The following is a 17,689-nucleotide window of genomic DNA, read 5'->3' on the forward strand; positions in this document are numbered from 1 at the left end:
TTTTACATTCTTCAAAGTAGCCACCCTTTGCCTTGATGACAGCTTTGCACACTCTTGGCATTCTCTCAACCAGCTTCACCTGGAATGCCATTCCAACAGTCTTGAAGGAGTTCCCACATATGCTGAGCACTTGTTGGCTGTTTTTCCTTCACTCTGCGGTCCAACTCATCCTAAATCATCTCAATTGTGTTGAGGTCGGGTAATTGTGGAGGCCAGGTCATCTGATGCAGCACTCCATCACTTTCCTTCTTGGTCAAATAGCACTTACACAGCTTGGAGGTTTGTTGGGTCATTGTCCTGTTGAAAAACTAATGATAGTCCCACTAAGCGCAAACCAGATGGGCTGGCGTATCATAGCAGAATACTGTGGTAGCCATGTTGGTCAAGTGTGCCTTGAATTCTAAATAAATCACAGACAGTGTCACCAGCAAAGCACCCCCACACCATCACACAACCTCCTCCATGCTTCACGGTGGAAACCACACATGCAGAGTTCATCCGTTCACCTACTCTGCGTCTCAGAAAGACACGGCGGTTGTAACCAAAAATCTCACATTTGGGCTCATCAGACCAAAGGACAGATTTCCACAAGTCTAATGTCCATTGCTCGTGTTTCTTGGACCAAGTAAGTCTCTTCTTATTATTGGTGTCCTTTAGTAGTGGTTTCTGTGCAGAAAATCGAACATGAAGCCTGATTCATGCAGTTTCCTCTGAACAGTTGATGTAGAGATGTGTCTGTTACTTGAACTCTGTGAAGCATTTATTTTGGCTGCAATTTCTGAGGCTAGTAACTCTAATGAACTTATCGTCTGCAGCAGAGGTAGCTCTGGGTCTTCCTTTCCTGTGGCGGTCCTCATGAGAAACAGTTTCATCATGGCGCTTGACGGTTTTTGCGACTGCACTTGAAGAAACTTTTCCGGATTGGCTGACCTTCATGTCTTAAAGTAATGATGGAATGTCGTTTCTCTTTGCTTATTTGAGCTGTTCTTGCCATAATATGGACTTGGTCTTTTACCAAATAGGGCTATCTTCTGTATACCACCCTTATCTTGTCAAAACACAACTGATTGGCTCAAACGCATTAAGAAGGAAATACATTTTACAAATTAACTTTTAACAAGGCACACCTGTTAATTGAAATGCATTCCAGTTAACTACGTCATGAAGCTGGTTGAGAGAATGCCAAGTGTGCAAAGCTGTCATCAAAGCAAAGGGTGGCTACTTTGAAGAATCTAAAATCTAAAATGTATTTTGTTGTTTAACACTTTTTTGGTTAATACATGATTCCATATGTGTCATTTAATAGTTTTGATGTCTTCACTATTATTCTACAATGTAGAAAATAGTAAAAATAAAGAAAAACCCTTGACTGAGTAGGTGTGTATAAACTTTTGACTGGTAATGTAGATAGGGAGAGATTGTGTGAAACGGTTAGAGAGGCTGGACGGGGCTGGGGTTTGGGTGGTGTAGTGGGGGGAGTAAATGGGAGGGACGTGGTATTTCACTTTCTTAGAGGAACAGGACTAATGAAGATAATTACATTTTGGTAGGCTGTTACTGGCCTTACACTCCAGTACAGTAGGTGGTGGTGTATGCACCTTAAAAGTTGGATGGGATCCACCAATCCAATCCCAAAGAAGAAGAAGCAGAGAGGGCTGGTTGGAACGGTTCACTTGAAAGGGGTTCTGAAGAGGAATCCTGGAGCAAGAACGGGAATATTGGGACAGGGACAAAGAAATTTGGATTTCTGAGGAGGAATGGAGGTGGAAAAAGAGGAAGAGGTGGTTGAAGAGAATGAGGAAAGCAGAGGTTGTATTTGAATCTGGAGGAAGATGGAGATAAAAATGGAGATGGGGTGTTGAAGATGATTGGTGTCAAACAGAGAGAGCCATGAGCCAGACTGAGTTCTAGAGGAGAAATGGAAGTGTATGAGGGTGAGTTAAGTGAGGTGGAAGGTGTGGTGAAGAGCTTGACATCATTGAACAAAATACAAAATAATCTAGTTCAATAGGAGTGACATATTGGGAGAGAGTGGACCCTTGCCTTTTGGCAGATCCATTTGTGATTTCAGGATGGGTGGGAAAGGAGTTGGGTCCAGTAGAATCCGTGAAGGTGACCTGAAGTGGACTTTTTGTTTATGTTTCTTCTGACCAGAGGGAGCAGGCGCTCCGTGTCACGCAACTTGGGTCATGATCTGTTTCGTGTTTTGCTCTTGACGCCCGCCGTTTGGTGCGACACAGACCTGGTGGGGAGCATGGTGAAACAGTTTGAGTTTTGAGCCGGAGTCTTTACCAGACAAAGTCATGTTAGGATATATCAGTTGTCCTGTTAGAGCTTTTGTGGTGAATCGACTGCTCTGTTTCAGGTACAACGTTTATGGTCATGTTGCACCAGTGTGTAGGAGGGAGATTCCAAGATGTGAGAAGTGTGCAGGAGGGCATTGGACAGAGGATTGTGTCGTTTTGGGAAAGTTGTGTGTGTCAACTGTAGTGGTGCCCATGTTGCTGGGGATGGGAAGTGTTCGGTACGAGAGTGGCAGGTTGAAGTGGCCAGAGAGTAGTGCAGAAGGTGTTGTATGCTGAGGCAGTGAAGAAAGCAGAGGCGGATGGGTCAAAGGTGAGGAATCCTGAGAGGAGCCCAGTGAGTCGTAGATCTGTGCCAGCACAGAGGGAGAGGCCACAGTGTTTTGAGCTTCAGTGAGGCTGCCTTCTTAGCGTTCATAGCAATGGTTATCAACTGTACCGCAGAAAGGGAACGTAAATCACAGAAAATAGATGCTGTGGTGGCAGCTGCAGAGAAGTATTTGGGTATATGACATTTGAATTCAGAAGAGTTACAGGGTGTGTTGAGTGGGGGTGTCCCGTCCTCCCAGGCCYTTGGCATGGTGTAGGAGCAGATAGGGTCAAAGTAGTGGAATGGGGTAGTGGGTTTTTTAATGAGTGTAGCTGGCAGCTGGGTGTGAGATTTTTTAGATGTTTTTTAATTAAATAGTGGTATATAGTTGTAGGGTTGGTTGGTGGTGAAATGTATATATACATATGTATTACCCCTTTTTATTTTTGTATAATGTGATTGAACATACACTGCCGCACAGTAGGTGGCGAAATGCACAAACAAAATGTGCAACGCCATGACACCAAATAAGAAGAAGAAGAGGTAGCGGGGGCTGGTTGTGTGTTCATTGGTTGGTGTGTGTTTGTTTTTACGGTGTGGCGTGCGTGTGCGTGCGTGCGTGGACGCGTGGTACGTATGACCAGTCTAATGATACGTTCAAAACAACTCGGAACTGGGAATCCCGAAATCCGACTTCAGTCTGTTAAAACAAATGGAAACTCGCACAACAAAAGGGGCTCCGACTGGAAAAAWWKTGATTTGAACGGTCATCCAACTCGGAATTTCAACTCGTGAACTCGGCCTCTTACCAGAGCTCCGACTTATCACCTTAAAGATCCCTGACGTAATGATCTGACATCGTATTGTTCCAAGTTCCCAGTGGTTTTGAACGCGCCATCTTATCAACGTGAAAGTTGTTAACGTTAGTCAACACACTGCAACTGCAGCGCTACAAGGAAATAGATCGATTGTTGCAAAATATGTTGCCATAGAACGACATATACAAGGGTAAAAAAAAGCCTAGACGATAACAAAATGAGCTGTCTGCAAGATGAATTTGAGGTAGGCTACGGTAAACTTAGTTTTCATTTGGCCAGTAACACTGTTTTATATGGTCGATTTGTATGCGCCTTTCTTGTTTGTATTGTAGTCCTACGGATCCAATGTCCAATTTGTGTTTTGGTCGATGTGAAACTTTTAATGTTGGATAATAAATATGTTTTTTTTAATCACATTTCTCATACGTTTAGCCCAAACTTAAATAACGTCATCAAACACTATAGAGTTATTACACTTTATAAATAGGCCTATGTGGTTAGAGAGGACAGGGCAAGAGCAGTGTGTTTCATTGTGCGTTGTGTTGTGATCTGTTTTTGAATAAACCATGCCCTTAGGCTGCATTTGCATTTGTTGCAATGCTCTGTCGATCTTCCTGTTGAATGTGCCCGATCTTCTATTTTATTTACAACATGATTGAGACCAGCCTGTTTATTTTAGATTCTTATTGACCTTTTCTTATTTGTCTGTTAACTCAGCTGGAGAAAAGTGTCAGGCGGTTCAGGGAGACATTCCATGGAAAGATAGCGGTGGAAAAGGCAACCTTACTGATGAGACGCTATGCCAACAATCATCAAATGGTCACCTGGGCAGTTATACTGAAGAAAGGCAACGGTAAAGAAATGGTTTACAGTAAATGCTAACCCCAGTCATACCACCATAGGGGGTTTCCAAGACACCAGGTCCTGTACTAAAAAGCTTGTACAATGGGGATTCTCCGTTAAATGTGCCCCTTAGTCCAGGAACAAAACTAGGATTCATCTGTCCTGGAAACTATCCCTTAAAGTGGCAATTTGCAGTTGCTACATCCATTTGTTGGACTTATGCATTTATGATATGTACCCATTGATTCTTGAAGAATATAACTTATAAATGCCTCATGAGCTTAGTTCAACTGTCGTAACCCATCAGAACCCAAAATATAAGCTTGTTTTACTCCATTGTTTGTAAACAAAGTAAATGAAGAAAAAACACCATATAGCCTCAAAACATGGTTAAAACTATCATTTTTATATCATGGATGGTCAGTCCTTGCATCCATAGCTCTGTGTATACATTTAAAAGTGTCTACATTTCTCCAGCCCCATCCATACATGTTTTACAGAAACAGGGGCGAGGAAGACTGTTATTGTTTCAGCTGCTGATTTCCTCTTTATCCTCTCTATTCAGACATGCTCTCTGGTGGTTTAACAACCATACCTATTTTATTTGCGTCAAAGGGTTGGCCATGTTGACAATCWAATCTCTGATTCTTCCTCTTTCTCTACTCTTGCCGTGCAGAGCTGGATGATGAGGACAGAAAATGCTTAGAGACGGATCAGGCAGTCAAGGTTACATTAATGAATTCCATACTATTCTCTGTCGCTTTGTGTGTGTCTATTTGGCTTATGGGTGTATCCAGGAGGGTCTGTAATTCTTTGAAAATGTGGTCTTTGTGGTCATAAACATGATAGTTCAGTTGTACCCTGACCCTTGACCCACCTCTCTCTCTTTCAGAATGTGGTGCAGAGACTCACAGCTGAGGACAGGGAACCTCTGGTCCCTCCTGCACAACAGGTACAACACAGTCACYGTGTTAGTTAGTCCRTTTTCATTGGGTTAAAGAGTCAATYTTCKTCAGAAGACATCTGGATTTCAGGCATTTCAGRATAATGCAAAAATCTCTGTTGATGTTGAAGTTCCGTATTCCATAACCATATTGGTAATGGTTAATAACACATTGGGAATAGATTTGTGAGCTATTATAACAACATTGTTCAAGGGCTGAAAGAGGGAATAAAACTCCTATCATATTACATTTGGTCCTATATCCAATCTGATAATCAGTTGGTAAAAATTGGTTGCCTTGACTATTTCTAATTCTATGACTTACTTGTTGTCTCCTACAGCACCGAGGAAGCAGACAGCCTGAAGACGATAATGATATCAAGGTCAGTCATCCACAGGCTATTTTCCGACTTTACTGGTAAGGGAAAGAGAATGAGGGTTAAGTGGATTGGCTAACTAAAGGTGTGTGTGCGCATGAGTGGCGTCCCTGCCTTTAATGTGTGTTGTGGCTCGTGTGTGTTGAGTCTTCAGGAGCTGGGAGAAGCGTCTGCGGTTGCCTGCCTCTTCACTGAGAAGAACAAGAGAATGTTTGATAATGCCCGCGCCACCCTCACCCCTCTGTCCTGACCAGTTTGCCTGTCAGACCTGTGACAAGGACTGGTGGCCGTCGGGTGCCCCAGAGAAGAGGGGTAATGCTCTTCCATATACCCACCTGTAATCTCACCGTGGTCTTCACACATTGGTACACTGTTTGATATGCATGCCAACCATGCACAATCAGTTCAACAAGTATTTCCCATGCCTGTGTCTGTAACTGTGTTTTGTTACCTTGTTCTTTGTCTTAGAATGTGTATTTCACATGGCCAGTTCATCTACTAACCGGGGCCCCAACTGACTGTCATCTCTCATCTAGGTATCTCGCTGTCACCTGTGCAAGAAGAAATATGACCCTGTCCCTTATGACAAAATGTGGGGTATTGGAGAGTTCTGCTGCACCAAATGCACACGCTCCTTCAGGTAAAAGCTGGAGCTGTCCTGTACATGTGTGATTATYAGAAATTATACATGTGATTTAATCTCTATGCACTTGGTTTGATTTGTCCATCAGYGGCTTTGGGAGGATGGATTTGGGCTCCCCCTGCTACTCCTGCCGAACTCTGGTGATCCCAACAGAGATTCTTCCTCCACGCAAGGGAGGGGTAGGAGTAGTAGGACCCAGAAAACCTACCCCACACAGCTGCCTCGCTGAGGACTGTTACAACAGACAAGGTTAAACTACACACACACACCCACACATTGCGCTGTACAGAGAGTGTGTTACTACAAACAAGTACCACCAGATGGCGTCCTTTTACATGTCTGTCTGGCTGCTGGCTCCAGCCAACTAACTGGCCTTGTACTTCCATTCCAGAGCCCCATGTTCCTGGGACAGAGTGTGTCCACCCCCGCAGTCGCCAGAGGAACAGGAAGCCTCGCGTGGTCAATCCCAGCTCCATCCACATCAGCTCCGGCTCCACCGTCAACACCTGCCTGAGCCAAGGAAGCCTGGAGAACCTGTACGACCTCATCATGGATGACATCAGAGAGGAGAGTGAAGAGGACAACASTAGTGGTAGCAGCAGCAGCTAGAGCAGCACTGATGTTACCAGTGACCAACAGTCGTGAGCAGCTTCCATGCTTCCCCAATGGTGCTTCCAACGATCAGGATATGATGGCTTACCCTTAGGTTCACATGTCCAGTGTAGCGTGGCATCTCTAGGCCTACCGACATAGTATTGGTCTACTTTCCTTTCATTTTAAAACCATGAAAATACTGTTCAATATTTCCAACAGTCAGATGATATAAGTGAGATGATATAACTAGTTTCACGTTTTGCTTTTGCTTTGTTTATGCTTATTGAAGTGTTGCCACGTGTTGCTGCTGCTTTTTAATGTCTGAATGACAACGGGAGATTGACCGCTCTGGCTACTGCCCCAAAATTCTGGCTTTACTTTTGGTTACCTATTCAGGAGTTAGTTTTCTAGTGATGGTGTGTTCAAATAGATTTGTCATATCAAACTTGAACAACAATCATATATAAAACACAAATGCATTTTGGTTTTCCCCCAAAAAACACAAATAATGCATTATGAAATCAAATACTTATTATAATTTCAATACGACTCGGGTTCAAATCAAATATGTATTTGCCACATGACCGAATACACAGGTGAAACGCTTACTTACAAGCCCTTAACACAGCAATGCAGAGTTTTAAAAAAAAAATTCAAAAATATTCAAAAACGTAACTGTAACGGCTGTCGGTAGAAGAAAGGTGAGGACCAAGGTGCAGCTTGATACGTGTTCATATTATTTATTCGAAACGGAACACTAAATACAAAATAACAAAAGGAATAACCGAAAACAGTTCTGACAGGTGATACACAACTAAACAGAAATAACCACCCACAACTAACAGATAAACAGGCTACCTAAGTATGGTTCTCAATCAGAGACAACGATAGACAGCTGCCTCTGATTGGGAACCATACCAGGCCAAAACATAGAATACAAAACCTAGAACATACAAACATAGAATGCCCACCCCACATCACACTCTGACCAAAACAAAAATAGAAACATACAAAGCAATCTACGGTCAGGGTGGGACAGTAACACAATAAAGAACAATAACGAGGCTATATATAGGGGTTCCGGTACCGAGTCAATGTGCGGGTACAGGTTAATTGAGGTAATATGTACATGTAGTTAGGGTAATGACAATGCCATAGATAATAAACAGAAAGTAGAAGCAGGGTAAAAAAGGGGTCAATGCAAATAGTCCGGGTAGCCATTTTAATTTATTAGGAGAAAAATGACAGACATGCCACGTGGATTTTAATATATCACTGTAAATAATCTTAGAAGAGACCTGTACACCAATAAAGCACAGTGTATTCTGTTTGTTTAAGAATAACCCGAGAAAAACATTTACAGTGGGGTTCAAAGTATGATTAAAAGATTGACAAAATAAGGCAATATTGATTTTATAAACTAAAGAATTCAAATACTGAGCTATATTGTATGTGGGAAAAATCTGGGAAATTTTTATTTTATACTAATAATACAATWCCTCAGAGAAAGAGATGTTGTTTAACAGGTATTATTATTTTTCTCTCAAAAAGGTAGTGATCAAAATTATTGACACCCCTTAAGATTCTTATAAATAAAATAGTCAAAAGTTTTGTATTTGGTCCCATGTTCGTAGCACACAATGACTACATCAAGCTTGTGACTACAAACTTTTTGGWCACATTTGCGGTTAGTTTAAGTTGTGTTTCAGATCATTTTGTGCCCAATAGAAAATCATGTATTGTGTCTTTTTGGAATCACTTTTATTGTAAATACGATTATAATGTTTCTAAACACTTCTACATTAATGTGGGTGCTACCTTGATTGCGGATAATCCTTAATGAATCGTAAATAATGATGAGTGAGAAAGTTACAGAGGGACTAAACTCCTAGGTATAACATTGGATGGTCAATTATCATTGGATGGTCAATTATCATATTGACTAAGTTGTTGTGAAGATGGGGAGGGGTATGTCCCATCTTGATTACTGTCCGGTAATATGGTCAAATGAAGCAAAGAAAAACCTAGCAAATCTGCAGCTGGTTGAAAACGACAGCACGCCTTGCCTTTACAGTGCATTCGAAAAGTATTCAGACCCCATTGACTTTTTCCAAATTTTGTTACGTTACAGCCTTATTCGAAAATTGATTCAATAGTTTTTTTCTCATCAATCTACATACAGTACCCCATAATGACAAAGCAAAAACAGGTTTTTAGACTTTTTTTTCTTCATTTTTTAAAACTGATATCACATGTACATAAGTATTCAGACCCTTTACTCAGTACTTTGTTGAAGCACCTTTTGGCAGCGATTACAGCCTCGATTCGTCTTGGGTATGACACTACAAGCTTGGCACACCTGTATTTGGGAAGTTTCTCCCATTCTTCTCTGCAGATCTTCTCAAGCTCTGTCAGGTTGGATGGGGAGCGTCACTGTACAGCTATTTTCAGGTCTCTCCAGAGATGTTCAATCTGGTTCAAGTCCAGGCTCTGGCTGGGCCACTKAAGGACATTCAGAGACTTGTCCCGAAGCCTGCATTGTCTTGYCTGTGTGCTTAGGGTCGTTATCCTGTTGGAAGGTGAACCTTTGCCCCGGTCTGAGGTCCTGAGTGCTCTAGAGCAGGTTTTCATCAAAGATCTCTCTGAACTTTTCTCCATTCATCTTTCCCTCGATCCTGACTAGTCTCTCAGTCCCTGCTGCTGAAAAACATCCCACAGCATGATGCTGCCGCCATCATGCTTCACCGTAGAGATGGTGCTATGTTTCCTCCAGACATGACACTTGGCATTCAGGCCAAAAAGTTCAATCTTGGTTTCATCAGACCAGAGAKTCTTGTTTCTCATGGTCTGAGAGTCCTTCAGGTGCTTTTTGGCAAACTCCAAGCGGGCTGTCGTGCCTTTTACTGAGGAGTGGCTTCCGTCTGGCCACTCTAGCATAAAAGCCTGATTGGTGAAGTCCTGCAGAGATGGTTGACCTTCTGGAAACTTCCCCAATCTCCACAGAGGAACTCTGGAGCTCTGTCAGAGTGACCATCAGGTTCTTGGTCACCTCCCTGACCAAGGCCCTTTTCCCCCGATTGCTCAGTTTGGCCGGGTGGCCAGCTCTGGGAACAGTCTTGGTGGTTCTAAACTTCTTCCATTAAAAAGGATGGAGGCCACTGTGTTCTTGGTGACCTTCAATGCTGCAGAAATGTTTTGGTACCCTTCCCCAGATCTGTGCCTCGACACAATTCTGTCTTGAAGCTCCTCGGACAATTCCTTTGATCTCATGGCTTGGTTTTGCTCTGACATGCACTGTTAACTGTGGTACCAAATCATGTCCAATCAGATTGATAAGGATTTATTTTATTTTATCGATTTTAGAATAAGGCTATAACTTAACAAAATGTGGAAAAGGGGAAGGGGTCTGAATACCTTCCGAATGCACAGTAACTGCATAACATCAACAACATGCATGCCAATCTTTCCTTGTTGAGGGTTAAAGAGAGATTAAATACTTAACTTGTAGTTATTATGAGAAATATTACTTTGATGAGAATTCCAGATTGTCTGCGTAATCAAATAACATACATCTCAGACACCCATACATACCCCACAAGACAGGGGACTCGTCACAGTATTATACAGAGCCATGATCGCATGGAACACCCTTCTATCTCCAATTACTCAAGCAAACATCAAAATGACCTAAAGATGTTTTATAAAACAACATCTCATGGCACAATAGGAACTGTGAAATGACACACACTGACACACTAACACGGTCTAAGGCACTGCATCTCAGTGCCTTAGACCGTCACTAGGCGTCACTACAGACACCCTGGTTAGATTCCATGCTGTATCACAACCGGCCGTGATTGGGAGTCCCATTTGGAGGCGCACAATTGGCCCAGCGCTGTTCGGGTTTGGCCMGTGTAGACCGTCATTGTAAATAAGTATTTGTTCTTAACTGACATGCCTAGTTAAATAAAGGTWAAAAAAWATATATATATACATTCTTTAGTTGTATTGTTTGTATATCGTTGTATTTTATATTTGTGTGACGGTTCTTGTCTATCAGTGTTTTGTTACTTGTCGTGTTGCATGTGTGGACCCCAGGAAGAGTAGCTGCTGCTTCAGCAAAAGCTAATAGGGATTCTAATAAACCAATAAAACCAATAGTCATTCAGGATTTTCTGACACAATACATTAATTACCATTCATTTCTATTGGGCACAAAATAATCTGAAACACAACCAAAACTAACTGCAAATGCATCCAACAAGTTTGTAGAGTCACAAGCTTGATGTATTCATTGTTTGTTAGGAATATGGGACCAAATACTAAACTTTTGACTACTTTATTTTTACGAATCTTTAAGGGTGTCAATAATTGGGACCGCTACCTTTTTGAGAAAAAAGTTATTACTTGTTAAGCAAAATCAATTTTTCTTTAGCAATTGTATTACTATAAAATTATATAATTTCCCACTTGTTTTTGAGCGTACAATATAGCCCAGTATTTGAATAATTTATTTTATACAGTCATTATTGCTCATCTTCATCAAGGGTGTCAATAATTTCAGACCCGCTGTGCACACTCTTTGCCCCTGGAAAATAATATTTGTTTGCCAAATTGAAGCATATGGAAAGCAGTTAGGAGCTTGGAAATGCCTCAGGGATGAATCTATTTTCAAGGTTATCTTTTCCCTGGAGAAGGAGTAAAAGTTTATTGATGATTTCTAAATGATCAATAAAATAACMTYGTTATATCGTTATTACTTTAATTTAAATGGCATCACTGTATGTGTTACCCTGATATCTTCATATAATAAACAGAAGGTCGGACTAAATGGTAAGATCCTGCTGAGTATTGAATACACAACTCATTCATTGACTCAATACAGTGGCTTGCCATCCCATGTGTGATTTAACACTGCTTATCTTCCGATGTGACAGTTATAGTTAAGTTAAAAGGGGTTGACTTGATTATAAAGCCCAGAGTGCGTCAGTAGTTTACCACACAGTAGCTAGTGGTGTGGAGAGGAGATGAAGGCAGATGCCTCTCAGTGACTCGCTCTTTAAAAGACAATTTCCTAACAGGGTGTGGGTGTACCTCACAGCTCAGTCTGGCAGGTAGTGAGATCTAGCCCATCTGTGACACACACACGTTGCAGTGGAGAGCGAGTGTGTACCATAAGGCAACACACCAACTAACTGACTGATGTTTGATTTGAGTTTAACTGCTTTCCAATCAGTCGAGGACTTTAGAGGAAACATGCCTCAAAGACACATGCTGGTCTCTCAGGCAAATTATTGAGTCAATCCATCATTGAGGGAAATGCCCAGTCATATGAATGACATTGTCACGACTTCCGCCGAGGTCGGTCCCTCCTTGTTCGGGCGGTGTTCGGCGGTCGACGTCACCGGTCTTCTAGCCATCGCCGATCCACCTTTCATTTTCCATTTGTTTTGTCTTGTTTTCCCGCACACCTGGTTTGCATTCCCTCATTACTCGTCTTGCATATAACCCTCTGTTTCCCCCCATGTCTGGGTGTGGAGTTCTGTAAAGGAATGCGTAACTGGCTGCAGGGAAGTCAGGTGCAGGAGAGCAGAAATGGGTAGCAAACGGAGCCCTTTATTGAGGCGAACAAAACACGGTACTAAGAAAACTAAAGACCGGTGACGTCAACCGCCGAACGCTGCCCGAACAAGGAGAGGGACCGACCTCGGCGGAAGTCGTGACAGACATATTCATTGGAGTAAGCTCTCTTACTACATGATTCAATATTTGTTATTTCATAGTTTTGATGTCTTCAATATTATTTTACATTAAAAATAAAGAAAATCCTTGAATGAGTAGGTGTGTCCAAACTTCTTTGACTGGTACTGTATGTGCATAAATATGATATAGCACCACGACTATACCCTGATGAAGACAGCTTGTCTGTCGAAAACGTTGGTTATTAGGTTATTAAATTAGTGCGTCTGAGCTCCTAGAGTGTGTGGCTCTCCTTTTCTTTTTCAAGTGTTCTACTCTGCCAGCCAGCACCTAAACAGGTGTGCGTTTCTTTCGCCTCCAGATAGCACCAGTATTACCCTTGCTAGACAAGGAATTACAGGATATTTGTAGCCACATTACTGTAGAGACGGTTATGAGCAGTGACATGGTGGTGTTGTCGTTCCTTTTTGTCTAGAATTCATATGGACAGAAGCAGTCTAATTTATTCCCTGTCCGTTTGGAGAGTGGTGACAGTGTTTCTCATCAGGACACTCAGATCATCTGAGGACCCTCCTTAGATCACATCCTCAATCAGCCTTGGTCTAGTCTGGTCTAACTCATCTCATCTCTCTGCATCCTCTGACCCTTCCCTCATCACTCCACGCCTAAACARGGCCAGAGATGTCTGACTACTTTCAATCACCACAAAGTGTCAGAGAGAAATGTCTTACCTCAACTGAAAGGTTCCTTTCTGTAGATGTGTGCCTTGACGAAATGTTGGCATCTGGGAGAGTTATGCTAAAAGCACAAAGATGATTACCAATCAAATGGAATGTCTTTGTCTGCAATTAAATGAGATTGACGTCTTACATTTGTTAACATAAAACGAATACCTTGATAGTTGATGGTGGACTGGTTAACTTTATTATTGACATTGTCCAGAGAGTTATGTGAAAGCCATTGGTCCAGTTATAAATTGGTTTCGGATTGATTTAACCGGGCAAGACTTTTTTGTCACCCTTTTTTTTGGTCACCCATCAAACACATATCACATGTGGTGTTCCACAAGGTTAGATATTGGGTCCTTTACTGCTCAGTTTATATATATGTTACACCTTGGCAGCGTTATCAGAAAGCAAAGCATTGATTTTCACTGATGCGCAGACAATACACAACTTTACATTTCTGTGTCACCAGAGGATTTTAGCTCCACAGATAAATTATTAGACCGTATTAGTGATTTAAATTCTTGGATGGCTCACAACTTCCTCCAGCTAAATCAAGACAAGACTGCGGTACTTATTGTTGGAGCCAAAGCACAGAGAGAGAATCTAGCTGCACATTCTAATTCACGGGCAATAAAGATAAAACAAAAGGTAAAAAACCCAGGTTTTATTTTAGATTCTGTACAAAATATCAAATCACARGTTAGGAATGTGACCAAAATAGCTTTTTACCACCTGAGGAACATTGCCAACGGTTCTCTCTCAGGCTGATACAAAGAGAATCATCCATGCTTTTACTACAAGCAGGCTTGAATACTGTAATGCTCTCCTGTCTGSTCTACCCAAGAAAGCCATTGGTCAACTGCAAATCGTACAGAATGCGGCAGCACGAGTACTGACCAAGACCAGACAGAGAGCACACATTACACCGGTTTAAAGGTCTCTGCACTGGCTGCCTGTGAGTTATAGAATTCATTTTAAGATTATTCTATTGTTCACCCCAATACATGTCAGACATGTTTTAAGTTATGTACCCAGTAGGTCCCTCCAAGGCACAGTCCTTTTTAACTACCCAAAGTCTAGGACCAAGAGGCATGGAGAGGCAGCCTTTAGTTATTATGCCCCCAGACCTCTGGAATAGCCTCCCATTATCACGCCCTGACCTTAGAGATCCTTATTTTTCTCTATGTTTGGGTTAGGTCAGCAGTGCTGACACGGTGGGAAATCTATGTTTCTATTTCTTTGTTTTGTGGAACCGAGTGTGGTTTCCCAATCAGATGGCCAGCTGTCTATCGTTGTCTCTGATTGCGGGATCATATATAAGTGTGTTCATTTTCCTTTCGGGTTTTGTGCCGATCTTGTTTTCTGTTTAGTGTTTCTGCCTGACAGAACTGTGCGCTTTCGTTTTCATGTTTGTTATTTTGTTTGAGTGTTTTTGAAATAAAATAATCATGAACCCTTACCCCGCTGCGCCTTGGTCCACTCTTCATACCACRAACGAGAGCCGTTACAGAAGATCCCACCAAAAACAGACCAAGCAGCGTGGCCAGGAGGAGTGGACATGGGAAGAAATCCTGGATGGAGAAGGACCCTGGACAAGGGCCGGAGAGTATCGCCGTCCAAGGGAGCAGATGGAGGCAGCGAGAGCGGAACGGCGACGATACGAGGAGTTAAATCAACAAAGCAAGCACGAGAGGCAGCCCCAAACATTTTTTTGGGGGGGAGGCACACGGGGAGATTGGCGGAGTTAGGGTTTAGACCTGAGCCAACTCCCCGTGCTTAACCGTGGGGAGCGAGTGACTGGTCAGGCACCGTGTTATGCGGTGCGCTCTGTGCTAGCTCCCCGCATTTGCCGTGCTAGAGTGGGCATTCAGCCAGGACGGATTGTGCCGGCTCAGCGCTCCTGGTCTCCGGTGCGTCTCTTCGGCCCAGGATATCCTGCGCCGGCTCTGRGCACTGTGTCTCCGGTGCAACTTCACAGCCCAGTGCGTCCTGTGCCAGCGCCCCGCATTTGCCGGGCGAAAGTAAGCATCCGGCCAGGACGGGTTGTGCCAGCTCTACGCTCGAGACCTCCAGTGCGCCTCCACGGCCCAGTGTATCTGGTGCCTGCTCCACGCACCAGGCTTCCAGTGCATCTCCCCAGTCCGGTAAGACCTGTTTCGGTTCCACGTACAAGGCCTCCAGTGTGTCTCCCCAGCCTGGTAAGCCCTGTGGCAGCTCCACGCACCAGGCTGCCAGTACGTCTCCTCAGTCCGGTGAGACCTGTTCCGGCTCCACGTACGAAGCCTCCAGTGATGATCCATGGCCCGGAGCCTGCTGTGATGATCCATGGCACGAAGCCTCCAGTGATAATCCATAGCCCGGAGCCTCCAGTGATAATCCATGGCCCGGAGCCTCCAGTGATAATCCATGGCACGAAGCCTCCAGTGATGATCCATGGCCCGGAGCCTGAAGCGACGATCCATGGCAAGGCGCCTGCAGCGACGGTCCCCTGTCCGGAGCCTGCAGCGACGGTCCCCAGTCGCGGACCGCACGTGCAGCGACGGTCCCCAGTCCGGAGCCTGCAGCGACGGTCCCCAGTCCGGAGCCTGCAGCGACGTCCCGTCCGGAGCCTGCAGCGACTTTCCCCAGTCCGGAGCCTCCAGCGACGGTCCCCAGTCCGGAGCCTCCAGCGACGGTCCCCAGTCCGGAGCCTGCAGCGACGGTCCCCAGTCCGGAGCCTCCAGCGACGGTCCCCAGTCCGGAGCCTCCAGCGACGGTCCCCAGTCCGGAGCCTCCAGCGAGGGTCTTCAGTCCGGAGCTTACAGGGGGGATTCCTAGCCTGGAGTCCCCGGCGACGATTTACGTTCCGGAGGTCCRGGCGACGATCCCTGCACCAGAGGCGCCACCGAAGTGGGGGGAGCCTCAAGCGGAGCGGGGTCTGTGTCCCGCACCGGAGCCTCCACCGAGAGTAGGTGCCCACCCGGAGCCTCCCCTATAGGTTCAGGTTTGCGGCCGGAGTCCGCACCTTTGGGGGGGGGGGGTACTGTCACGCCCTGACCTTAGAGATCCTTATTATTCTCTATGTTTGGTTTGGTCAGGGTGTGACTCGGGTGGGAAAGTCTATGTTTTCTATTTCTTTGTTTTTGGCCGAGGCTGGTTCCCAATCAGTGGCAGCTGTCTATCGTTGTCTCTGATTGGAGATCATATATAAATTGTCATTTTCCTTTTGGGTTTTGTGGGATCTTGTTTTCTATTTTGGGTTTCTGCCTGACAGAACTGTGCGATTTCGTTTTCACGTTTGTTATTTTGTTAGAGTGTTTTTGAAATAAAAGAATCATGAACACTTACCCCGCTGTGCCTTGGTCCACTCTTCATACCACCAACGAGAGCCGTTACACCCATAGAACCTGAGGGGGGARGAAACTGTGGACATATTTAAAAGAGATGTTAAAATACATGTTTTAGCCTTGCTTTTCCTTAGGGTGCTTTTTAGTTGTTCAGTTTGTGTCATTCTTTTGTATGTTTATCTTATGTTTGTTGTGTAGTAAATATTTCAGCTTTTATTTTCGTAGGTTTTTAACATTTTTTTTTCCTGTGAAGCTCATTGCGTTGCATTCCATGTCTGAAATGTGCTGTATAAATAAAGCTTGATTTGATTTGATTGGTGAACGAGAGATAACACTAAGGACTAATCATGCTCTCCCTCAGGAGCATTTTAGTTGGCAGTGTGAGAGGCAGCAACATGCCTGAGATTGACTGCCTACTCAGTGAGACTCGCCATTTCACTGAAACTACCTCTGTGGCCTGGGTAGGATTGAGCTGGATAAAGCAGCAATCCCATTTCACAGATTCATCCCTAGAGTTGACCCCAATGTCCAAAAAGACAATGAGGATATTAGGAACCTTTGTGACTGGCTGGGATATTGAATGCAAAACACATGGCTATGTGCTGATTGAACCACTCTTGTCACYCACATCCAATAGCACCTGTACTTCAGCCTGGAATTGGTCCATCTATCATTAGAGGGATGATATAACCAACATGTGTGTAACATGTTATTTTGTTCATTCTTGTGGTGTATATCCAGCCTGTATTTTACAGTTGAAGTCAGAAGTTTACATACACCTTATCTAAACACATTTAAACTCAGTTTTCACTATTCCTGATATTTAATCCTAGTAAAAATTCCCTGTCTTAGGTCAGTTAGGATCACCACTTTATTTTAAGAATGTGAAATGTCAGAATAATAGTAGAGAGAATTATTTTTTTCAGCTTTTATTTCTTTCATCACATTCCCAGTGGGTCAGAAGTTGACATACACTCAATTAGTATTTGGTAGCATTGCCTTTAAAGTGTCTAACTTGGGTCAAACGTTTTCGGTAGCCTTCCACAAGCTTTCCACAATAAGTTGGGTGAATTTTGGCCCATTCCTCCTGACAGAGCTGGTGTC

The 17,689-nt window shown here is 43.7% G+C and overlaps 1 protein-coding gene across 1 annotated transcript; it reads left to right on the top strand.

Moving 5' to 3' along the window:
• The first annotated feature begins 3,246 nt into the window (after positions 1 to 3,246).
• On the top strand, positions 3,247 to 7,134 carry shfl (shiftless antiviral inhibitor of ribosomal frameshifting). The gene is given in 11 exon segments (XM_070433758.1): positions 3,247 to 3,675; positions 4,149 to 4,284; positions 4,951 to 5,000; positions 5,167 to 5,226; positions 5,559 to 5,600; positions 5,749 to 5,834; positions 5,836 to 5,881; positions 5,883 to 5,906; positions 6,131 to 6,234; positions 6,326 to 6,486; positions 6,629 to 7,134. Coding segments are annotated over 11 exon segments (954 nt in total). The 5' UTR covers positions 3,247 to 3,648; the 3' UTR covers positions 6,847 to 7,134.
• Positions 7,135 to 17,689: the final 10,555 nt, after the last annotated feature.

The sequence above is a fragment of the Salvelinus sp. IW2-2015 genome, linkage group LG20 (genome assembly GCF_002910315.2).
Source record: "Salvelinus sp. IW2-2015 linkage group LG20, ASM291031v2, whole genome shotgun sequence".
NCBI classification, from domain to species: Eukaryota; Metazoa; Chordata; class Actinopteri; order Salmoniformes; family Salmonidae; genus Salvelinus; species Salvelinus sp. IW2-2015.